This window comes from Sorex araneus, chromosome 4, assembly GCF_027595985.1.
Source record: "Sorex araneus isolate mSorAra2 chromosome 4, mSorAra2.pri, whole genome shotgun sequence".
Taxonomy (NCBI): Eukaryota; Metazoa; Chordata; class Mammalia; order Eulipotyphla; family Soricidae; genus Sorex; species Sorex araneus.
Genome location: NC_073305.1, coordinates 213,604,463 through 213,629,663, shown reverse-complemented (window position 1 = coordinate 213,629,663; position 25,201 = coordinate 213,604,463). Strand labels below are relative to the sequence as shown.

General features: G+C 44.0%; 1 protein-coding gene across 2 annotated transcripts in view; it reads right to left on the bottom strand.

Moving 5' to 3' along the window:
• SMG1 (SMG1 nonsense mediated mRNA decay associated PI3K related kinase) overlaps positions 1-25,201 on the bottom strand; it is a 111,535-nt gene that overhangs the window by 46,295 nt on the left and 40,039 nt on the right. For both annotated transcript variants that reach the window (XM_055134187.1, XM_055134186.1), the window contains 21 exons: positions 25,039-25,111; positions 23,345-23,442; positions 21,300-21,473; positions 18,381-18,605; positions 16,951-17,052; positions 15,509-15,778; positions 14,523-14,653; positions 13,872-14,033; positions 13,159-13,277; positions 12,587-12,674; positions 12,397-12,498; positions 11,992-12,132; positions 10,212-10,411; positions 8,631-8,827; positions 8,327-8,488; positions 6,788-6,942; positions 5,661-5,803; positions 5,314-5,515; positions 3,030-3,139; positions 1,671-1,818; positions 1,170-1,329 (listed from right to left, as the gene is read on the bottom strand). In XM_055134187.1, the coding sequence (XP_054990162.1) occupies positions 1,170-1,329; positions 1,671-1,818; positions 3,030-3,139; positions 5,314-5,515; positions 5,661-5,803; positions 6,788-6,942; positions 8,327-8,488; positions 8,631-8,827; positions 10,212-10,411; positions 11,992-12,132; positions 12,397-12,498; positions 12,587-12,674; positions 13,159-13,277; positions 13,872-14,033; positions 14,523-14,653; positions 15,509-15,778; positions 16,951-17,052; positions 18,381-18,605; positions 21,300-21,473; positions 23,345-23,442; positions 25,039-25,111 (3,162 nt within the window). The remainder of the gene's footprint in view (positions 1-1,169; positions 1,330-1,670; positions 1,819-3,029; positions 3,140-5,313; positions 5,516-5,660; positions 5,804-6,787; positions 6,943-8,326; positions 8,489-8,630; positions 8,828-10,211; positions 10,412-11,991; positions 12,133-12,396; positions 12,499-12,586; positions 12,675-13,158; positions 13,278-13,871; positions 14,034-14,522; positions 14,654-15,508; positions 15,779-16,950; positions 17,053-18,380; positions 18,606-21,299; positions 21,474-23,344; positions 23,443-25,038; positions 25,112-25,201) is intronic.

Here is a 25,201-nt window from a genome sequence, read left to right as displayed (position 1 = left end):
TAGGGTCAGTACATGCAAGGCAAGTATCTTACCCCTTGTATAATCTCTCCAGCCCTAAAGAGTATATATTTTACTGTTGTTTGTTTTCATTCAGGTTTGTCTCTGGGCCAACCCAGCTGCTCTCGGGACTTACTCCTTACTCTGCTTGGGTCACTCCTGCGTTGACAGGGTACAAGGAAAATCCTTACCCATTGTACTATCTCTCTGGCCCTTACAGCATTTTTATTGGGGGAGGGGGAAAGACACAGTATATTTACTATAAAACAAGATACATTACAGGACATTGTATCACTGTATCACTGTCATCAAGCGGGCACCAGTATTACATTCAGCCCTGAGATTTTAGATTTTACAGGACACTAAGAAATACAAATTTTTCTGAAGAGAAAAAAATCCAGCTTGGTTACACTTTATTTTACTGGACAGACAGGGTTGGCTTCATATCAAACCCAAAATGTCTATTAAATGCACAAGGAAAATGTATTTACATACACCAAATGCCCTTCTCAAAAAAAAAAAAAAGGGGGGGGGAGTGGGAGTGGGCTGTGTAAGCAATCAAGAATTCTGAGGGTGGGGGCTGGAGTGATAGCACAGCGGGTAGGACGTTTGTCTTGCACATGGCCGACCCGGGTGCGATTCCCAGCATCCCATATGGTCCCCCAGCACTTTCAGGAGTAATTCCTGAGTGTAGAGCCAGGAGTAACCGCTGAGCATCGCTGGGTGTGACCCGAAAAGCAAAAAAAAGAAAAAAATTCTGAGGGAGTACACATCTTGGTTCTTCAATTTGCCTCAAATATTTTTCAAATGAAAGTTACCTAAAAATAATACTTTTAGATTTCTAGACTTACCAGTTAGCTCAACAAATGCTACTTTAAAATTTGAAAAATAGGGGATGGAAACAGTCCAACGGTAAGGCACTTGCCACATTAAGCCTAACCCAGTTCCAGACCACTGGGACCATATAAAGTCCCCTGAGCACTGCCAGGAGTGACCCCTGAGCAGAGAGCCAGGAATGTGCCCTAAGCACTACTGGGTGTGACCCAGAAACAAACAAAAAAAGATTAAAACTACTTTTTGTTCCATGTGGATGCCTCTTCAAGTTCAAAGTCATATGCTGGGAACACACACGTTCACACGCCTGCTATGCCGGGGCAGACACGCACACACACCTCTGCCGAGAGCCTGCTGGAGACCGTGCTCTCCAGCGCGGAGGAGCAGTACAGCTGCAGCGTGCTGAGAACCGGCAGGGACTGGGACACCGTGAAGGTGGAGAGTCTCAGCGGGCCGATAGCGATGCGGGAGGTTTGCTTCAAGTACTTCACCACATTTCTGAAACACAACATGTACAGTTAGTTAACAGAAGTTTTTCCATTCATAACCACTTAGAGGAAAAAGCAATTGGATGTTGCTGGCCAGCTGGCATCCCAGGTGAAGGAAGGAAAGGGCTTCAGCCCACTCACGTGGCAATGATATAAAGCAATCGAGTCAAAACAACACAGGCTTTTGGGTATCTTGACATTTCCTTTAGTTTCAACCTCAAGTCCATGCTGGCTAATGTCACACAGCATACATCTAACACTGTGTGATCTGGCGGCTGCTACACTAATAAGCACCCCACCATATCATCAAGTATACGCAACACACGTTTACCTCCAGAGGAGCAAACTTACTCAGTTATAGATTGCCACTTCTGATCTTGCTCGACATGGTTTAGAGCAGTTGCCAGACAAACAGAACTTCTCAGCAACTGAACTTCAATGGATTTCTGAAGTTCCCTGGGATCTGGACTTAACATATTAGGAAGCAGTTTTTTCATATCTACAGGAGTTGAAATATATGCCATTAATTTGCTTTTAATGTACAAGAATGACAGCATTCAAAAAGAATCATTAATGGATAAATCCAAGAAGCTAAACACAGTAATTAAGCATTTAATAGCTATATAAAAATATTTCTTAGAGGGGCTGGAGCAATAGTACAGCAGGTGGGAATTTACCTAGTACACAGACAACCCAAGTTCAATTCCTGGCATCCCATATGGTCCCCCGAACACTACCAGGAGTAATTCCTGAGTGCAGAGCTAGGAGTAACTCCTGAGCATCACTGGGTGTGACCCAAAAGGGTCAAATCTAGATCTACTGAATCTAACAATCAATGCTAAAACATGGCTAGAGATAGTATAACAGGCAGGGTGCTTGCCTTCCAAGCAGCCGACCTAGGTTCAATCCCCAGTATCTCACATGATCCCCCAAGTCTTGAAGGAGTGACACCTGAGCACAGCGCAAGAAGTCCTGAGCACCAACAAGTGGAGCCAAAAAAATCCAACCCCTCACCTAGCCCCCCCCTCAAAAAAAGCTAAATACAGAAAACAACACTTTAGAATAACGTCTTTAAAATGTGAGTTGTGATGGGGCTGGCATGATAGTACAGTGGGTAGGGTGCTTGCCCTGCATGCAGCAAACCCATTTAATCCCTGACTCCCTTACCCAAGGCCCACCAAAAGTGAGCCCTGAACACAGAGTCAGGAGAACGCCTTAAACTCTGTTGGTGTGCCCCCAAAACAAAGCAAATGTGATAATAAAATGAATGAATGAATGAAAAATCAAGATGGGAAGCAGGACAAACAGCTTAAAAGCGTACTTTTTCAAACAAAATGACTAGACAAATCTTAGCCTTGTAACTGGTTTAATTTCAACTTTCTCCTTACTAAATAAATAGAACGGCCCTAAATTTGTCACTTCAACGAGGGACTCCTGCTCCAAAAAAATCTTATTGACTCCCAGGCCTTGCAGTAAAATATACTATAGCACTGACTTTGAATAACTGTTTATACTAATTCCTAATGTTAAGATAATCTCAAACAGGTGCAGAGGTAGTAGAGAGTAGGGTTAGCCACTTACCCTGCAAGTGGTCAATCCCTGGCACCCTTAAGGTCCCCTGATCACCTCCAAGAATAAGCCCTTAGCTCTGTCAGGTGAGTCCCAGAAACAAACTAAAAACTTTTAAATCAATAAAAGAATCTTACGTACCTATTTTTTCTTTTGATCCGCCGGCAAGTAGATTGATATTTTCTCCTGGTAACAATTCTAATTGCTCGGTACATTCAACAAATTCTCCAGACTCAAAACTGCTCAGTGACCTGTAAGTGAAATATTGGTTATGTCGCCATCTACCCAGCTTCTGGAAGCCTTCAGAAACAGGAAAAGACAGCAGAGTGGCACAGCACTGCACACGGGCATGTCGCGTGTCCTGTGTGCTAGTGTGCGCCTATTCAGCACTGAGTCGGAAGGGGAACTAAGAAGCCAAGCTGTGCTCCCTCGCTCGCCACCCAGCCACACTTCCTTTCTCCTTTCCGCCGGGACGGCCTGCTTATGCTCAGCACCGACAGCCGTCTGCTGGCACAGGCACCTCAGATCTACCTCTCCCTCCTCAAGCCACCCCTGAACTCCCCAGGAGCACCAGCCCCCAAGGCCACCTCTCAGCACCTCGCCCCACAGCGTGCTCCTGCCTCCCTTACCCCTTCCCCTCTCCGTCTCTCCACTTCTCGGATCGGGAGACTCTTTCAGTCTGTCCTTCCCTGCGACAGGCGGAATCTCTGAGATTCTTTCCTACTGCCTCGGTGCCTCGAAACCAGGACCCACTCACTACTTTCAGATCTCTCACGGTTCCCGTTCCGATCATGACCGCTTTCCAACCAAAAAGAACACTGCTCCTTTCCGGCCTTTCCACAGCGTGGCCTCGCTCACGAGTCAGTCTGAACCCAATATAATGCTATACACCACTTGACCGCACATGTCTTCCACCTTAGTAAGCCTCCAGCCTGGAAGACGGCAACCACCAGCCTCTCAGGCTCACACAGCGCTGTGAGGCGGTCATCAAAACCCCTGAGGCCACAGCCCTGCCCCTCCAACTCCACTGAGCCAGGGACTGTGGCAGACTGCCTCAGATACATCATGTAGTTCAACTCCTGGCTGCCGAAATGGAAACTAACAAATCCTCGTTCATGTCTTCTAGTTTACGAAGACTCCAGCACAAAAGTTCTTAAGTTCTTCTCACAACTTCCAGCAATTCTTTACGCTTATCTCTGACTATTCACTCGGCTCCAACACTGCCCTCCCAAGCATTTCCAGAGGTCAGCCCCCGCATCCTGGGACGAGGCCTCTAACCCAACTCTGCCCATGCACTCTGCTGCTACCTCAATCTTGGCCAACGGTCTACGTCTGCCTGCCACTCACCAGCTGACCACCAGCTGCTCACCAGCTCCTCAGGCTCAGAAGCCACATCTAGAGCTGGGCTATAGCTCAGAAATAATGTCTTTGCATGTGAGGACCCGGGTTCCTGGATTTTATGTTTAGCAAAACACATCCCACACAGACTGCACGTGCACACACACAAAAAAATCCCGAACAAGTTGGGCCTGGAAAACAGCGCAAAGGGCGAGAGCACGTGCTCGGCATGTGGGAGGCACCGTGTGATGCCCAGCAGGCATCTCTGGGAGCCAACGCCAAGCATCAGGGTGCGCCCCACTACATGCCAGGTGAGGCCCCAAACCTCCAGCAACAACAGAAAAGCAGCAGTCTGGGACTGGAGCGATAGCACAGCGGGTAGGGCGTTTGCCTTGCACGCGGCCGACCCGGGTTCGATTCCCAGCATCCTCATATGGTCCCCCGAGCACCGCCAGGAGTAATTCCCGAGTGCAGAGCCAGGAGTAACCCCTGTGCATCACCGGGTGTGACCCAAAAAGCAAAAAAAAAAGAAGAAAAGCAGCAGTCTGGTTCCTGTCTTACTGCGTATGACTGGCTGGCACACAGAGAAGTTAGTGTTAAGCCTTTACTCACTGCAGGCTGAGCCCTGTACTGCAGAGAGAGTCAATGAGCCTGATCCAGCCAATCAAAAGGCTGCAGCACAGCCAGCATTTACATTTGAAACTCAGGGATCAAGAAACAGAGGGAACAAAAAAAGGAGAAATGTAAAACATGGAGTTTAATTTACACATATTCATAATCTGTCCTGTTGAGTAATTTTTATGCAGTTCACTTAGAATCATCATTCCTCTATACATCTGTTTGACTTTGAAAAGAAAATCAACACCAAAGAATTGTGTCATCAGGAGTCTGCTCACTGCACAGACATTAGCCTCAACTCGGACCCTGGCTTCTTCTGGGAACCCTGTAGAGAACGGCCGCAGAGTAAAGCTATAACCATCTAGCAACAGTAGACAGGACCACGTTAGGACATTTTTTTGTTTCAAAACCATTATAAATGTTTAAAGGGGTTAAATATCATAACTTCCAGATGACAGCGCGATCTTACTTTATGTAGTTGAAATCCGCTTTGAGGTTGAGGGAAGTACTGCTGGTACTCTTCTTCAAGTCGTGGATAGCATTCTGCCACTCCTGCACCGCCGTCCAGTCAGCAATGGAGATGTAGCACTCACATGCCTTATTGCCCAAATAATTTAAAACCTCAGGAGAAGAATCAGTCGGTTTAGATAACACAGTTTTCCTGGATTCACCTAAATAAATGAGTTGAACAAAATAGAGAAAATACCCGAAACTGCTTTAAGTATCTCAAAGAGTATAGAAATATAAAAACACACAGTAAGATCAGCTGCACGAACGATCTGGCCGCAAGCTTTGCTTCCCATGCTGAATACGTACCATTCAGAGAGTGCTTGGGGCTGGCACTATTACGCCCAGTATTGGCCAAAGTGAGAACAGACTTGTCAAAGCTGGAGATGCAGCAGTCAACACCTGTCATGGCACAGAGGTGCTCCTGGTACTCCACAGAGGCCTTTTCAAACCTTCAACATGAAAGAAACAGTCCCTGAAGACCAACTGGCAGTTACAAGACAGGAAGGGCCTGAACTTAGATTTATCAAGAAAAAGGGGACAAATATATAGTGGAAAACGACAGAATTATACGTTCAGTGGTGAACTGGCAATAGTACATCAACGCAGGATTATAATAATGTACTGCGATATTATCAACAGCATTGAAAAAGTTTTAAAAACTTTTAAGTTATTCATATTTCACTTCCAAAATAACAGGAAAGAGTATTTTTTTGCATGAGGCTGGGGTGTCTGAAATTAAATTTCTGGGTCACCAGAAATTAAAATTAATGTCAAGGTTATGCGAATCAGGAGCATTGCTCAGCAGGAAAGCAGCCGCCTCGAGTCTGAGGCCCAGCAATCCTCCCCAGCACCGCAAAAATTAACTATAAAAATATTGGCAAATATCTGATGTCATGTATTCAAGACTAAATAGAATGACCACAATCAAAATAATCCATAAACTAACAAATCTAATGGAATAACAATTAAAATTTTCTGAACATCAAAAAAGCACCACAGAACTAGAGAGATAGTACAGTGAGTGGAGTGTTTGCCTTTGTACTCAGCTGCCCTGGGTTCGAACCCTGGCATCCCACAAGGTTCCCTGAGCACTGCAAGGAGTAATTCCTGAGCCCAAAGCCAGGAGTAACCCCTGAGCATTGTCAGGTGTGGCCCGACAACCCTTAACACCATAAATATAAAAACAAATCAAGGAAGTGGCAATCAAGAATCTTGATTCAGGGCCAGGAAGATAGCACAGCAAGGAGGGTGCTTGCTTGTACATGGCAGACCCATGCCATGTACTGATCCCCTGCATCTCATACGGTCTCCCAAGCCCTGCCAGGAGTGATCCCTGAGCACAGAGCCAGGAATAAGTAAAATCAGATGTGACCCAAAACACATAAAACCAAAGCACAAGAAGCGCATCCCTGCCCCTGTTCTGCCCAGCTTACCTTCCCTCAGCCTGCTGCGCCACCGAATTGATCCAGAGAAGGTTTTTCCCAACAGCCGAGGAGGACCAGACAGCGAGTCCCTGTATGGCTTCAGGGCAGTGGAGCTCGCACAGCGCCTCGACCACCATCATGATGGTCACTTCTAATTCACTCGCCTGGAAAGGGCGTCCCCCAGAAAAAGCCATCATAGATCTCAGCACCGTCAAAAATTCAAACCACTACTAAATTTACTGATTATAATCCAAATGCGATTCAAGACAAACTATGGCGTCTTTACAAGTGAAGTACAAAGTGAACACAGAGCAAAAACATAAAGATGAAATACAAGATGACTACTTTCGTATCTATGAATAATATCTTATACATTAATTTGTAAAAATTCACTATTTCGGGGTAAGCCCATTATTCCCTACCCACATTTTCCCTTTACTTTTATTTATTTTGTTTGGGTGGGGGAGTCACACCCTACGGAGTTATTCCTGGCCTGCACTCAGGGATCACTCCTGATGGTGCCCAGGGGAATACATGGGACGCCAAGGAGCGAACCCATGCAAGGCAATCATTCTAGCTGGTGAACTGTGACTTGGGTTCCTCCCTTTCCTTTTATTATTCGTAGATATTCTGCAGAAACGAATACTTATATACTTTTTAATGTATCATCATATACGATTTCCTAATATGTAATATGCACTACACTACATACTTTTCAATCTACAATTATAAATTATTTCTTCTACCATGAGAACTGGTCCACAGTTGAATGCTTGGCAGTGTGTGGGGTGTGGAGGGCAGTTAGGATAGAGAAGGGACCACTGTGACAATAATAGTTGGAAATGATCGCTCTGGACAAGAACTGAGTGCTGAGAGTAGGCAAAAGGATGTACATGATAACCTGTCAGTACCTGTACTGCAAACCATAATGTCCGAAAGACGGCCAAAGAAGGGAGGGAAGGGAGGAGGGAGGAAATGAGGGAGAGTAGAAGGGAGAGAGGGAGTGAGGTGGGGAGAGAGAGAGAGAGAGAGAGAGAGAGAGACAGAGACAGAGACAGAGACAGAGACAGAGAGACAGAGAGAAAGAGAGGTGTCTGCCAAGCGGGGAAGGGGAACAGAGGGGACAGAGGAGGGGAGGGGGACAGAGGAGGGAAACAGGGATATTGGTGGTGGGGAATATACACTGGTGAAGAGGCAGGTGCTGGAACCACGTATGGCTGAAACCCAATCATGGACAACTTTGTAACTGTGTATCTCACGGTGATTCAACTAAAAAATAATTTTTTTAAAATATTTTCTTCTACATACAAATCTCTCACAACGATCTTTAACATTCCAACCCTTAAGCATAAATCATACATTTTTAAGATGCTCATATGGAGTATGGTACATGAATAGGCAAATGTGAAAGTTACTGCTTTCATAAAATATTGAATCTTAAGTTTTGAAAGGGAGGCTTTATTTTATCCACTGATTAGCATATCAAAGCATTGTACTCAAAGTTTCCTAGGGACAGATTTAAAATTCACCCCAAACACCCCATGATACCTGAGCTAAATTTGCCTTCATTTCGGTAAGCAAGTCAAAGCCATGTCTCACGGTCACCGCAGGCTGGCCGGCCAGCAGCCCGACCCTCATGATGGAGAGTCGGATCCGTGTTAGCCAGTCCTGACAAGTCTGGCGATTGGTATAGAAAAAAGTTCTGATGACCTTCAGAATCAAAAGAAACAAAGGTCAGGAGGATTGCCAATTAAAGGAGTTCCCAAATACACATAAGCAGAATCCCCAAGACTGGCATCCCAGCCGTGCACACACTGCCAGCACTGAGACTGCAGGGTCCACAGAAACCAACCTTGGGAGGGGACGTCAGCGCGTTGGCGCACCCCTCGTATGCATTGTACATCAGTTTCTCCAGATTTTCCAGATACTGCAGCAGAAGAACCAGCCTTAGCTGATTGCTACTGTGGCCTTCGTCATTGTCTGCCGTTGTCCACTGACTGACATCTTGGTCAGGGTTTAATGTGTGAGCTGCAAGACTTCTAATAATACCTTCAAGCAAAGACAACATTTCAAAATTGAAAGAAATCTTGAAAGATTCTAGTTCTTGACAATAATTCCACAACTTCATAATTATCAAGTATAGTCTACATAGCGCAGCGGGTAGGGCATTTGCCTTGCATGTGGCCACCCAGGTTCGATTCCTCTGTCCCTCTCACAGAGCCTGACAAGCTACTGAGAGTATCCCGCCCAAAAGCCAGAGCCTGGCAAGCTACCCATGATGTATTCGATATACCAAAAACAGTAGCAAGTCGCAAAATGGAGACGTTACTGGTGCCCGCTCAAGCAAATCGATGAACAATGGGACAACAGTGCTACTCTACATATCCAATATTAAAAAACAAATTCCCAAGGGCTGGAGCAATAGCACAGTGGTAGGGCGTTCGCCTTGCATGTGGCCAACCCGGGTTTGATTCCCAGCATCCCATATGGTCCCCTGAGCACCGTCAGAAGTAACTCCTGAGTGCAAAGCCAGAAAATAACCCCTGTGCATTGCCAGGTGTGACCCAAAAAGTCAAAAAACTAAAAATAAAAATAAAATAAATTAAAAATAAATTCCCAGGCCAGACACATAGCTGACAGCAGTTTGATCTCTGGCACCACATATATCCCCCCAAACACATCAGGAATAATCCGGGAACAGAGCCAAGAGTAAGCCCTGAGTACAGCCAGGTGTACCCCACCCCTCAAAAATAAATAAAGTAAAACCAAACTCTTGGGGCCAGGGAGACAGTACACAAATGAAGGCATGTGCCTTGCATGTAGCCAACCCTGTTCAATCCCCAGCATCACATGTATCCTGAACACCCCTGGGAATAGGCCCCAAGAACCTCCAGCTTTGCTCTGGAAGCCTTCAAGGAACACCAAGATGGTGTGGTAATCCATGGCACTGAAAGGGTCTTGGCACTGAACCACCAATCCAGCTGGCCAAGAACTGCTGGGAGTGGGCCGAAGCAATAGCACAGCGAATAGGGCGTTTGCCTTGCACGCAGCCAACCCAGGTTCCATCCCTGGCATCCCATATGGTCCTCTGAGCACTGTCAGGAGTTAATTCCAGAGCGCAGAGCCAGGAGTAACCTCTAGCAGTGCCAAGTGTAACCCCCCCCCACCAAAAAAAAGCATTGCTGGGAGTGACCCCCTCTTCCCTCCTGCCACCAAATAACTACCAACAAGAAAGACCTTTAAAGGTACAGGGGGAAAATGCTTTCTCCACACAAATCCCATACACCTGCAGATATCTATACTGCTATGCAAACAATTATTCAATGAAAACAAACATATCCTCTCGGGTACATGTTTTAACCAAGAAACTCATTCCGTGTTAGTGTCAAACTTGATACTCTGCACATGAGAAGGCTTGGAAAAACAGGCTTACCTTCAATGGTCTGAAAGGTATCCTGAGCTCTGCCCAGTGGGGTCCTCAGCTTAGAGAGGACGGTGAACTGTGCTGCTTCCCAGATGGCCCACTGCCAGAGGACGGCATCCGTCTTGAGAAGATTGCGGGGAATTGTGGACTGGTCACGTTTGTCCAATCTCTGGCAGCTATAGAACAATCTTTCTAACCAGTTGTCCTTCCTGGGGAAAGCAGTTTCAGGTTTAACTGACAGTAATGACTTCATTTTCAAGAATACAAAATAAATCTGAAAAAGGACTAGGAGTGGGAGACAACAGTTTTCCTACATCAGAAAGACAAGACCCATCTAACCGAGCAGCGGTATGCTGCCCATCTCTCAGTGAAGGCTCAGTTAGAATACGATGGCATATGGTGCGCATCAGTTACTGGTGTAAGCGGTTCATGCTAACAGGATCAAACATTCACTAGAAGTCTCCAGACTGTCTATGCCTGGGGGCCCTCCCCAAAGCACTGAGGACTGAATCCCATCAGCTGACTGCCCACCCATCTTATCAATTTCAAAGCCCATCCTTGTTTCTTCAGATGCTACCTTTCTTATTACGGAAAGTAAACCCATTTGTGAAAATGACTTTCTATTCAACTCCTCACCTATTTACTCCCCATAAACCGGGGTTTCACTGCATCACTGTCATTCCATTGTTCATTGATCTACTCCAGCGGACACCAGTAACATCTCTATTCCTCACAGCCCTGAGATTTTAGCAGCCTCTCCTTACTCGTCATTCCCAACAACTGAAGGTTCTTTCAGGGCCAGGGGAATAAGACCTATTGTTACTGTTTTTGGCACATCGAATATGCCACGAATAGCTTGCCAGGCGCTGCCCGTGCGGGTAGAATACGCTCAGTAGCTTGCCGGGCTCTCCAAGAGGTATATGTGTATATGTATATATTATGTTATATATATGTGTATTACTCTCTATGACTTGTTGCCTACTGTCTGAACTCCATCAAATATGGTGTGGTAATTATGGAAAACGGGTAGGAAGTGTTTATAATGTGTCCGGAAAGCAGTCTGGAGCATGGCGGCGGTTGGGTAGTGAAGGTCGGCTGCCGGTGCTGGGTCCCTTGCGGTAGGGAGGGCTCTCATCAGCTCCCCTCGGGGGAACCCAGCTGTGAGTGAAAACAGCCTGGCGGGGAGTCCCAAACCTGGGTTAAATGTCAGGATATTCAGCCTTAATATAGTATGTCTGGCCTGTAAGGTGGCAGGAGGAGCCCCTGAAGCAGCCAAAGCAGCAGGCCAGGAGGGGACATGGCAGGTGAGGCCTTCAGACAGAGAGGGGAGGAGGAGCAGAAGAAACTCTAAGCCAGGGCCCAGGGGAAGGGCCCCTTGGTTGCTGGTGGAATTTAAAAATCTGACCAAAAGTACTGTTCCTTGGGACTGATCTTTAATACCATTCCTAGTTAAACATCTGGATTCCCCGTGCCGCCCCTGTCACTAACAGGAGCTAGAGTAAAGTGTTTTGGAACCTGCTGCGCATTTAAGGATCGACTTCTGTTATAAGAAAAAGAGAAGCAGAATCAGAATTCCTCAGGTTCCCCATCCTGGGCTTGATCTGTCTCCCCAGCAGGGCCCACGCAGCGCTGGGTGAGGAGCCCCGGCCCCAAAGCCTGCCAGGACGTGCTCTTGGCAAGGGTCTGGTCCAGCCTGCACTCTGAGCCATCTACAATCAAACCAACTCATTTCAAACAAACAGAAAAAGAAAAGAAGTAATTTGAGGGGAAAGTCAAAGAAATGTCTTACCCTGTTCTATGAGAGTTCCCATATAATATGAAACTAATGACATCAGAGAAATCTTGTGGGTGGAATGTGTTACTTGGTGCTTTGCTCATATGACTTCTTAATGCTAAAGAGATTTCTTGAATTTCTGTGTGATTGTTATTGCTGTAGACAAGGAAAGAATCATTTTAAGCAAAATGCTTTAAATACATGTTATAATGAATTTCCTAACATTAGAAGTAAAAAAATTTAATTGATACTTTTAAGTTTCCAAAATATCTTAGTAAGAACAATTAAAAATTAGTTTTTCAAGTAACAGACAACTCTTTCATCACTGTAAGTGCCAACACAAGATGTGGCATTTGCCTTTTCCTTCTTTTCCGAGACGAGGCAATACAAACATAGGGATGCCTTGCCCAGTCATCATACCTCAGAACAATATCTAAAGGAATGGACTTCAATAGTTTTCCAAAGGCTTGTCGGATACGAGTTCCGCTATGAACTAGCTGAACACGGCAAACGTCAACACACCTACGAAGAAATGAAAGAAGGCAATGAAGGTGTAATATGTCCGGGACAGGGAGGACCAGGATTGGCAAGAAAGGCTCTTTTATCCTACCTCTGTAACAGATCATCTGGCAAGGAAGAGGACAAAGCGTTTAAGCTGCTGCACGCTTGCAGACAGATATTTACATCTTCGACAAGAGCTATGAAAACAGTAAAAGACAGTGACTTTTGGCTTTACCAAAACAAACTGTATGCCACTATGTCCTGATGTCTAAATCCACTCACTCCCCTAACATACAGCGAGCACTTATCATAGGCTAGGGATTACTCCTACCCAGTGTCCACACAAAGGCTTTTCTTGGGACTCTTTCCCCCCAGTGTTAGAATCAGATCTCTGCTGAAACCTCCTAGCCCAGGCTTCATACATGCAAAATACTTTACCACTAAGCCAAACCTCAGCCCTTGAGGAATCTTTTCAATATGACTATCATCACTGAAAACAAACTAATTTCTACATACTTACAATGAATAATACCTAAGGCAGATTATGTATCTCATAAGAATGAGAATTATACACTGGGGTCAGGAAAAATACTTAAGTGACTATCTTCTATTGCCAACGCTCACTGTGCAGTGCTTGCTGATTATCAGAAGTAATGAATCAGAGAATTCAATGGATCTTACTGTTGGCCAAAAGGCCTTTGCAAAATTTATGGAAAGATGGAAGAGAGAATAAAGGTGCATATGTTTCAGACTTCTTCATTAACACAGCCACTTCCAAAGCCCAAGTCATTAACAGTTTCCTGAAACACAAAATAGCCAATTTTACATTAAAGAAAAACAATTCTTTTTATTTTATTTATTTATTTTGTGTTTTGGGCCACACTCAGTTGGTACTCAGGGCTTACAACAAGTTAAGTTCAGGGATCACTCCTAGCAGGCTCAGAGGGTCATATGGGGTGACAAGAATTGAACCCAGGTCGGCCTAATTTGAGGCAAGTGCCCTACCCACTGTACTATCTCTCCAGCCACCACAAATAATTTTTACAAATTCTTCTTACATTAGTTTTTTTGGAGTGTCTAAATATCTCAGGCAATATAAAACAGTAATTGAAAACTATAAAAATTCCATTGTCAAAAGTACTATGTCTTTTAAGAAAACCTCCCCCCAAAGTAGAATAAACTACAGCAAAGAATATTTTTTAAATCTCATATAAAATGCTATAGGACATTTTATGTCATGTAATTCCCAAAAAAACTCCTAGATCGAATAAAAACAAATTTTCAGTGTTGTTCCCACTTAAATGTAAATGTAAGTATATTAAGTTCATATGTAATTATGAAGTTCTACTAATAAAGTTAGGAAAATTTAATATATAAAATTTTTATTTAGTTACCTTGTGTCCTGGTTAAGATTATCTTTCTTAAGCAAGATTCCCAAGAGGTTCAATATAATTGAGAAATGTTTCTTGGTAGCTGTAGTTACAGTACTTATCACGGCTCCATCAAACAAAGATGGTGATGAAGAACTAAGACTACTAGATATAAAGTGATCGTGCCTAGAAGACAAATATAGATCATCCTTTCACCTCTCAATTAAAAAATAAAGGTATGTGTGGGGAAGACTCAATGTTAAATCTCAATGTTAAATCAATGTTTTTTTTTTTTAAAAAAAGGTCTATACTTTAATGGGAGATGCATGCTGAAAGTGGACTAGAGACCAAACATGATGGCCACTTACGACCTGTATCGCAAACCATAACACCCAAAAGGAGAGAGAGAGTGAAGGGAATGTGCCTGCCACAGAGGCAGGGGTAGGGTGGGGTGGGGGTGGCGGACGGGATACTTGGAACATTGGTGATGGAGAAAGGGCATTGGTGGAGGGATGGGTACTTGATCACTGTATGACTGGAACATAATCACGCGAGTTTATAAGTCTGTAACTGCATCTCACGGTGATTCATTAAAAATAAATAAAGAATGTTCATAAAAAAAGAGTCTATACTTTAAAATACACAAGAATTCTTAAGTCCTAGTCAATACAGCACCTGGTACAATGGGAATACAGCGTGTAGAGTACGGCATACTGAATGGCGGGGAAGTGAACAGCCAGATCACTGTGCACGATCATCAGGTTCTTACTCAGCAGTGCAAAGACCGTCGGAGAGAGGGCCCACATCTGAGGACGGACAAGAAGAGTGAATGCTTGGCTCCTCCAAACGGACATGGGTGTACAGAGTTTATCTTTAAAGTAAGTCTATGCATTTTAATAAATTAGAACGTCACAGCAACTATGGAAACAATCTAATACTAATACTAAGCCTAACGTCAACAAATACTTCCGTGAATGAAGACAAGAGAATATATTTGAACCATGGGACAAATGACCAGAGTCTCTGTTCCAACTCCTTACTCTGCGACTGCAAGAAGAAAACAGCCTTATGAGGAGCCATCTGGAATTCAACAAAAACTCCTTAACAAAACTTGCCGATGTTTGCACAGCTCTTTGGAAATGCTAAGAATGGATACATTAAGCTATATATGGGAATTACTTTTCAATAGAGAAATTTTTCATGACTGAAAAGACTATGGGCTGGGCCTGACTGACCCCGGGGGATGCTGTGCTGAGCACTCTGGGGGCCAAATGGTCTTTCACCCCCCAGAGCAGAGCCTAACGTGTCTGCTTCACATGTCTGCCACAGACATAGTGGCAATCTTGCCCCATCACGTAGCCGCACTGTGCTGGAGACCATTCTCGTTTCCAAAACATAAACCTCGTCAAAAGAGTATACATCTCAGATTCTAAAAATCGAATGTTTTGTTGTTTGGGGTCACACCCAGCAGTGCTCAGGCCTTGCTCCTAGCTTGATGTTAACTTCCATGATCTCAGCAGGCCCTATATAAGACTATGAGCTCTATAGTGATTCTGTAGACACATTAATAGAAAAGCAAATTAACCACATAAACATGCAATGAGAAGAGGGTTCGCTGTGAATAAAGAAAAAAAAAACACAACGGCCAAGTAAAGACTCACCCCAATTAGTGAATTTTTGGCATTTCCAATTGTAGTCAGGGCACTGAGGTCAAATATAACTATAAATTTTGCATTGTCAACATTGAACACATGATTCTTAAAAGCCTCGTGTTTGATTTCAGAGCAGGCTTCTGGGAGCTGAAGGCTGTGCAGCAGGTTGTTTAGAGCACAAGTCATTTCTCCCAAAATTAGTTTATAGGCAGTCTCCAAAACTGGAATATTCTTCAGGCTGAGCACTGCTTGATAAACAGCATGGGCAACAGCAACAACCTGCAAGACAGAATCCAGGAAAATTATAGTAAGAAAACATAGGAGTAAGTATGTGAAAAAGAAATCATTATTAAAAATAATAATAATAAAAGAAATCATTATTTGCAAAGTGGTAAAGATGCAAGTCACTTAAAATTGGGGAAAAAATTCACTGTTCAGGATATCAAAGACCATCATTTAAAAAAAGAAAAAAGCTGGAGGGGGGAAAAAGGGGACGTCTGGAGAGAGCTCCAAGGGCCAAGCACAGACTGCATTCGGGAGGACGGGGCTTAAGATCTGATGTCCAGCACCCTATGGCACCCTGGAGAATGGCCAGGAATGACGAAGCACAGAGCTGGGAGTAGCGCAGGAGCATCACCAGGTGTGTCCCCAAAATAAACCAAGGATAAGACAAAAAGCACCTTAGGGAGCCTACGGTTAATAAGCTTGTATAAAAACTATAAAGCTTTATTGCAAAGAATGTGGCCTATAAATTCAAAGTGGCAATATGAAAATGAGGGCGGGGGGGGGGGGGAATCGGATTACATCTAGCAGTGCTCATGGAACCAGGGTCAGCCAGAGGCCCCCAGAGGCCGTGCCCAAGGTGAAAATATTATTAAAGACTTTTATTTTAAAGTGAAACACATCAGTGGGGAGGGCATTTGCCTCTGTAGTGCTCAATCTGGGTTCGATCCCCAGCACCTCATATGGGCCTCCAAGCCCACTGGGGGTGGTTCCTGGGTGCAGAGCCAAGAATAAGCCCTGATCACCACCGAGTGTGGTCCATAAACCAAAAAAAGAGGAAAAAAGGAGTATGACAATTATCAAACCTTAATTATTATAGTGGGCTGGAGTGATAGCACAGCAGTAGGGTGTTTGCCTTTTACGCAGTCAACCTGTGTTCGATTCCTCCACCCCTCTCGGAGAGCCCGGCAAGCTACCAAGAGTACCACGCCCGCACGGCAGAGCCTGGCAAGCTACCCGTGGCATATTCGATATGCCAAAAACAGTAACAATAAGTCTCACAATGAGAGACGTTACAGGTGCCCACTCAAACAAATCAATGAGCAACAGGATGACAGTGACAGTAACAATTATTATAGTAACTACATCCCATATTAAACTTAAAGTTACAGCGCTTAAGTTCTTCAGTGACTTCAGTTCTCAAAAGTCATTATCAGTGTATCACTTACCTCTTTTTCTTTATGGTAACGTAAAAAGAGCAGTTTAGATGATGGTATAAACAGTTTTTCTACAAAGGATGATGGCAGCTTTGTATTTATCTGTTCAACAATCTGAAAAAATAAAACAGAGAAATGAGTTATATGACCTACCAAGGAGACAGGAAAAGCAGCAGAGGCTGGGCCAAAGGAGAGCGCTCAAGTGGACACCAGCTCCTTACGCAGTGCTCTGCTCACCTCCTCCCTTCCATGTTACTGAAGAGGAGGGAGGGAGGGCAGGGCAGAGGCTCCCTTGGGCTCTAGTGACTGGAGCCTTTTTCTTTTCAGGGAGAAACCCAGGGCTGGATCTCAGCACATCTCTGCAGGGTTGCCCGAGCACCACCAGGAACAACCTCCTGAGCACAGAGCTGAGAGTACCCCTGAGAATGCCAGGTGTGCATCCAAGACCAAAATAAGCAAAAGGAAAACTAGTAAGGGAGCCAGGTTTATGGGAACTCTATTCTCAGTTCAACTCGCCCAGAGTAATTCCTGAGTGCAAAGCCAGGAGTAACCCCTGTGCATGCATTGCCGGGTGTGACCCAAAAAGCAAATAAAAAAAAAATAATTTAAGGAAAAAAAAGAGAATAAAGATACACTGAGAGGCACTGTCAGAGTAAATGTAAACAGAACTAAGCAAAAGCAAAGCAGAGTCTAGCAATACAGAAACTACTTCGATCTTTAAAGAAAATAAATAAAAAGAGGGCCACAGAGACAGCACAGGTATTCAGGCGCCTGGCCTTGCAGGGAGGCAGCCCTGATTCAGTGATCCAGTCACCAGTGTCACATGGTTGTGGCTGCTGTGCCCAACCCCTCCACTCACCCCCTGGCCCCCCGCACTACAGGAGTAATCCCTGAGCACAGAGGTGCTAACAGCCCCAGATCAAAACTGGGAATAGTGGGGCTGGAGTAATAGCACAGCGGGGAGGGCATTTGCCTTGCACACGGCTGACCCGGGTTCGAATCCCAGCATCCCATAGGGTCCCCCGAGCAACACCAGGAGTAATTCCTCAGTGCATGAGCCAGGAGTGACCCCTGTGCATTGCTGGGTGTGACCCAAAAAGAAAAAAAATTAAAAAACCTGGGAATAGTTCCTAAGCACTGTCCAGTATGAATGAAAGGGGAAGACAAGGACAAGGAGAAAAAAAAAATCACAAACACTAGGGGCCAGGCTCAAGTGGTAAACTACAGGCCTGACATATGCAAGGTCCTCAATCTGATCCCCAGCATAGACAGGAGAGATGCTGAAAGCCCTACACCATCAGGTATGACACCAAAAGGATAAAAATAACGAAAACAAAACACACAAAAAAAAATCTTTTAAGATCTTAATTTCTTCCGTATCTGTTTTGATTTTAAGGACTAAAGCAAACATGTAAATAAGCAACAAAACAGAATTCACATACCAATGTGAGTAAATTCAAGACTGAGATGATATAATCTGTACCACAAGTCTGACAGTTCTCCAGCTGATCTAAGCCATATGTAATGACCATGTCACAGTGAATAGTCATGCTAGGATCCAAGCTGCCGAGCAAAACACCAACACACTCATTAGCAGCTGTCAACACAGCCTCAGAAAAAAAGACTTGGTTTGCAGCCGTCACACATCTCATTACTCTGTACAGAACCTGCAGATGGGGAAGACAAGCAGCTTTTTAAGAAAATTCTCATTTCTACAGAGCAAGGATTATTTTCTACTTAATTCAGTTTCAATTAAAAATTAGCAACCTCACTTGTCACCGATCTCTAAATATTTTAGTTCTTATGGGCTGAAAATTGGAAGATTTTACTTTTAGTACGATATGCAAAAATAATCCTACCTAAAAATCTTTGAAGTAGCATGACAGAAAATGGGAGTTGTGACCTTTATTCTTTTATATCTGATTCCTACCCACCCCCTCAAATCACTCAATGGCTGAAGCCCAGGATTTTTATAACCTTAGTGCTGTTAATGAGATTAACTGCATGGGGGAAAACCTGGCATGAAAAGTAACTCAATAATCTAGCACTTGGGTCTTTGGCAATCAATCTAATCTAAAACCCATTAAAGTAGAAATTACACAATAAATGTACTAAATGTTTAATAAAAGAATTTAAGAGAGGTGACTCAAAGGGCTAGAGCACATGGTTCACAAAAGGGAGCTAATCCCTGGCACCAAATGGGCCCAAAGCACCAAATTCTCCAAACATTTACGGTGGGCCCCTCCAGACCCCCAACAACACAACAAAAAAGGATAAAAACGAAAAAAAAAAAAAAAGAACTTAGGGGGGAAACCAGGCTGATATAGAAAATAAGTTTCTCAAATTTCCTGATCATTCAACAACTACCACATACAGGTTTTAAAAACCCCTATGTTAGGTTAAAAAAAAGGGAGAGCATGAGAGTTAAGGCGTTGCTCTGCACTGCGCCAACCCTGGTACAACTCCTGGCATATGATCTCCTGAGCATCAGGTATGGCCCCAAACTGCCCCCAAATCAAAAGAGAAAGGAAAGAAAGACCCTTAAAGGCCACCAGAGTGGGACATGTTTAATACACTACAAAGTGACTATGTTCTTTTCTTTTTTGTTTTATATCTGAGTTAAATGCTGTCTTTCAAAGACAGTAATTAAACAACCACCTTTTACATAGTACAAAATGAAATATGCGATATTTTGACCAGGTTTTAAATATTATCATATTAAAATAAAATTTTTTTAAATGTGACATAAAAGCTTTAATTTTCTTTATGATCTGGCAATTCTGCCCAAATACACAATAATCTTACCAAGAATTAGACAAAGTAAATACCCTATTTTACCTGGTAATGTGCTCAAGAAAAGTAAATGTTCCCAGAAAGCAGAGCTTTCTCCCAGCAGCTGAACTTTACTCATTTCAAAGGTACCTACTATGAGTGCATCTCATGCATTATGGAAGCAGAAAACAATGACAGTTCTTTTCTCAGGTCTATTCTTAAAGTGAAACCCTCACTGGTCTGTAATATCTGGGGCTGCTGAAATAAGGCAACTACATTTTAACTACGATTATAGCAAGCAGGGCGCCTGCCTTGTACCTGACCCTGCCAGGAGAGATCTGAGCCCAGCCAGGTCGAGGCCCTGACCACCACCAGCTCAACAACCCCCAGTCAAAAAATAATAATAATTACAGTTTAATTAGTCTTCATGTCTTGGACTACTATATATTTTAAGTTTATTTTTTTTCATCCTTTAAAATCAAAAGCTATTAAATTATTTCATTCTATCATGCTCAGAAACTTTTACAGGGCTGGAGCGATAGCACAGCGGGTAGGGCGTTTGCCTTGCATGCGGCTGACCCAGGTTCGATTCCCAGCATCCCATATGGTCCCCGAGTACCGCCAGGAGTAATTCCTGAGTGCAGAGCCAGGAGAAACCCCTGAGCATCTTCAGGTTGAAAATGAAGAGAAAAAAAAAAAAAAAGAGAGAGAGAGAAAACTTTTACAAACTGTCTAGTGTATTGTTTATGTTGAAAAAAATTTTAAAACTTCATTATTTTAAAGCAAAATAATACTTTCAAAGAAACATAATCTTCCATTTTAAAAATTTTAATTATATTTTAAAAAAGAAGAATACATTGGGGGGGGTCCCCTCATGGGAGCAGGGGGAAATAAGAATACACACACCAGACCAAGAATAAAATCTCAAAGGCCAGGGACATTTTTCAGTGCACAGTGGCCTTCCTTAGGGTTAGAATACATGTTTTGTATGTGGGACTCAAGTTTAATCCTGGCACCAAATGATTACTAGCACTGCCAAAAGTGGCCCCCAAATTAAAATAAAAACAAAAAACAAAGCTAGGGATGTAGCCTAGCAGTGGATAACTGAGGTTCTAGATTCGATTTCTGGCCCCACAAAAAAAAGGAAAAAAGATTAAACAGTGACCTTTTAAAAAAATTTTTTTTTAATCCTTTGATAGCAAAAGCTATCAAATAATTTCATTCTATCATGCTCAGAAAACTACTTCTACAAACTGTCTAGTGTGGGGCTGTGGGGCTGAAGCAATAGTACAGGTCCTGCATTTGCCTTGCCACGGCAGACCTGGATTCAATCCCAGCCGCCCACATGGTTCCCCTGAGCCTTCCAGGAATGGTCCCTGAGTGCAGAAACAGCCAGATGTGGCCCACCCACCCAACCCCCTACAAAAAAGTGGCCATAAGACAAGGAAGAATCACCATCTTCTCGAACAGCCAACATGAATACACATGACTGCTAATAAAGCAGGGCCACTAACAGAGGGCCTCAGCTGAGAAGTATGCTAACATCAAACACGTAGCACTGTGACCCAAACACAGACCCAGACACTTACATCCGTCACATACGCCTCCGTAATGGGAGGCCCCCGGATAGGGCTGAAGCGCTCCCCGATGCTCCTCACCACCGTGCTGAAGACCCGGAGCAGCGCAGCCAGCTTTGGTAAGGACACGGAAGGAGGAGGAACGTCTTCATCCACAGACCCCCCAGAGGCCACATGACTGAGGTCCTGAATGAAAAGTTACAACAGTCTTACACAGGTAGAGTGTTAAAACACAAAAATGAAGATTTTTTAACATGCTTCTAGTTAACTTTATTTCTACAAAGGAAAAGGAATTTTGGTCTATGACAGAAGAAAACATGAATCTAAATAGAACTGGATAATTGAACCGCTATTAATCTCAATAGATAGGGAGGAAACAACCCTGACAACACAGATTGGCAACAGGAAAAATTAATTTCAGTATATATGTACTATAGTTACGGTACAAATAAAGTCAAATTCTTTCCTTCTAAGACTTTTCAAGTTTTTATGCTATTTTTTTTTAATTGAATCACTGTGAGATGCACAGTTACAAGCTGTTCATGGTCGGTTTCAGTCATACAATGTGCCAGCACCTGAGTACATTTCCCACCACCAATGTCCTGGGATGGTTTTTGTTTCAATTTTACTCTGGGTGTTCTGAGTCACTGAGTTCAACAGTAAGTACTCTCTAGAGATACCATGCTCAGGAACAACCAAGAGTGGTGTTGCAAAAAATATCTGTAGGGGGCTGAAGCGATAGCACTGCGGGTAGGGGTTTGACTTGCACGTGGCCGACCCAGCATCCCATATAGTCCCCTGAGCACTGCCAGGAGTAATTCCTGAGTGCATGAGCCAGGAATAACCCCTGTGCATCGCTGGGTGTGACCCAAGAAAGAAAAAATTTTAAAAAAAACCACGTGAGTCCTAGTCTAAAGATTATTTAGTTGCAGAAATAAGATTTATTAAAAGGGATGTGCTACCAATATATAACTAAAATAAAGAGAACCAGTCATGGAGTCAAGATGAGTCTTGACAACTGGGCTGGAGCAACAGAACAGGCCTTGCAGGTGTGAGGCCTCGATTTGACTGCCAACACCTCAAGGAAGGAGGGAAATCGTCTCTACAATGGCTCCTGAGACACACAGATCAGTTTCAAAGGCAGGCTAGGAACAAAAACATTCTGGTGTGAGGGCTAAGAAACTTGAAAGCAAAACATCCCCCAACACTTCCCCAAAAGAAAGCAAACAGATTAACACAGTTGAAAGAATTGGATTTAGAGTCTGGGAGACAACTCAGGGGGCTGAAGTACATGATGTGCTTTCAGGAACCCTGGCTTGGATTTAGGATCCCCAGCACCAGCAGAAATGACGCCTCCCCCAATACCAGGAGTAGCTCCCCTAAGCAATGATGGGTGTGATCTATAAATTTTGTTGGCTAGAAATAGCAAAAAAGTATAAAGGAAAAGTGAGACTAAAGCTTTATGTTAGATCCAAGCAGCAGGAAAGGAAAGGGAGAGACAGAGGCAGGAGTGAGCGAGCGGGTTTCAGCCCCGACCAGACACGGGCAGCATCTGAGAGCAGCCACAATGAACTTGTAGTACAACACTGCAAAAGTTGGCAGAAGCCAAGTCTTAGCCAGAAGCATGATCAAAGATTCCCCCAGTGTAACACAAAAGTCAAACAAAAGCACCTTGGAGCTTTAATAATACATCAGTGTGCCTTTTACCCTTTTGATGAAATATTTGCAGAAATTTGCAGCCACCCAATTATTTCAAGCCTTGCAAAATTAAGACCTGCAGTAGCCAGAGAAAGACCTCGGCAGGCTGCACGATTTCCATACAGAAGGCCTAGATTCCATCCCCACTGCTGTGGGGTCTGCCAGACACAGCTCAGCAGCAAGCCCCAGCATCGCTGAGAGTGGCCTCCCTAAAGTTAAAACACAAGGGCCCAGTAACACCTGCTTAAATGTCAAGTGACCTGAATTAGTTTAAAATGCACTTAGCACAGCTACAGATTTTGATTTTTTTTTCCCCCCAAATTGGAATGGGAAGAATTAACAGCTGCTTATCAACTCACCTCAGCGTAAGCCTCCATGTCCTCTAGAAACTGACCAAGAAGAGTGGTGGAAAATGCAAGATCAGCCACCCAAAATGGCTCCAAACTCTGCAACCACCCTAGGGATTATGTACAAAATTTGAAAGAGCAGCTTAACAATTTTACATACAAAAGATTAAGAGCCTTCTTTTTAAAGGCTTCTAAGTGCAAACTGTCACTCTTACAACACACCGTAACACAAGAGTCACTATTAAACATGCTAGTATTGAGCAACGCCTTCTAATGAGAAAAGACTACAGAAACAGATATTCCTCAGATATTCTACTACGTAGCCATGTCCAGTCAGACTCAACACCATACTGTCACTCAGCACATGCTGAGGAATGAAAGGCCACAACCTGTTGCAGCCTGGACGTCTGCTCGATGACCACACCAGTCCCTGGCTGTGCACGAGCTGGGCTGGAGCTCAGGGCTCTAGTATTTGTCTTGCACTAGGAGGCCCTGACTTGAATGCCCAAAAACAAAAATACAAAAATATACTCTTTGGAAATGGAAAAAAAAAATCAGGAGCTGGAGCGATAGCACAGCGGGTAGGGCGTTTGCCTTGCATGCGGCCCACAGGGGTTCGATTCCCAGCATCTCATATGGTCCCCTGAGCACCGCCAGGAGTAATTCCTGAGTGCAGAGCCAGGAATAACCCCTGAGCATCGCTGGGTGCAACCCAAAAAGAAAAAAAAAAACAAAACAAAAAAACCTCCACATTAGAAATGGAAAAGAACCACTCTCACCTTCATATATTATTTTTAGAAATTTACTGCACTAAAAAAAGCTAAGAGAAACTAATACTTTGAATAACTGAAATGAGTCCTGTTAGTCAATTAATTAAAAAAAAAAATAGGGGCTGGAGTGATAGTACAGCAGGCAGGGCACTTGCCATGCACGAGATCAACATGGGTTCAATCCCTGGCATCCCATTCTGGTCCTCTGAGCATCCGACAGGAGCAATTCCTGTGTGCAGAGCCAGGAGAAACCCCTGAACACCACCAGGTGAGCACCACCAGGTAAGCACCACCACCCACCCCCCGAAAAAAAAGACTGAATAGAAACACTTGTCATTTATGAAATTATCCAAATTGATCCATCATTTGTTTTCTTAATAATGAGGATCGGGTCAGAGATCCAGTGCAGCGGGTAAGGCTGTACCTGTTGGCCTTGCACACGGCCAACCCAGGTAGACCGCCCAGCATCCCATATGGTTTCCTCACCCTGCCAAGAGTGATCCCTGAGGTCCCTGAGCATAGAGCCAGTAGTAAGCCCTGAGCACAGCCAGGCATGAACAACAACAACAACAAAAAATCAAAACAACAATTAATTAACAAGTGAAAATGGTAAGAAGCCACTATTATCCAGCACTTTCCAGCCTCTCTCTCAGGGCCCTACACTGGCGTCTGCTGCAGGCCCACTCAGCGCCTCACAGGGCCAACAGTCCAAGCTGGCCTGACTCGTCCAATTACAAAGTGGACAATTTTCCTCTGGGTAGTTCAGTCCAGCTAGTAAGTAATACTTGATACAATAACCAAGCTATTAATAACCAAGCTATTTCTCAGAATCTGTTTTTCTGGCCTTCTCAGAGAAACAGGGTTAAAAGCCAGTCTGCTGAGGACTGGCGCTGCATGCACAATACCGGAGTGACAGCTCCATGCGGGGAGACTTACCAGACACCTGCTGGGTGAGCGACGGCTTCTGAGTATGATCTATGTGCCATCCGACTAATATATCAACTGTATCCTAGACGGGGAGAAGAGACGGGGAGCTGATCAGTGACTCCCCTCATGGCTCACAACAGAACGAAAGATCCAAGTAAGAGCATCTTCTGTT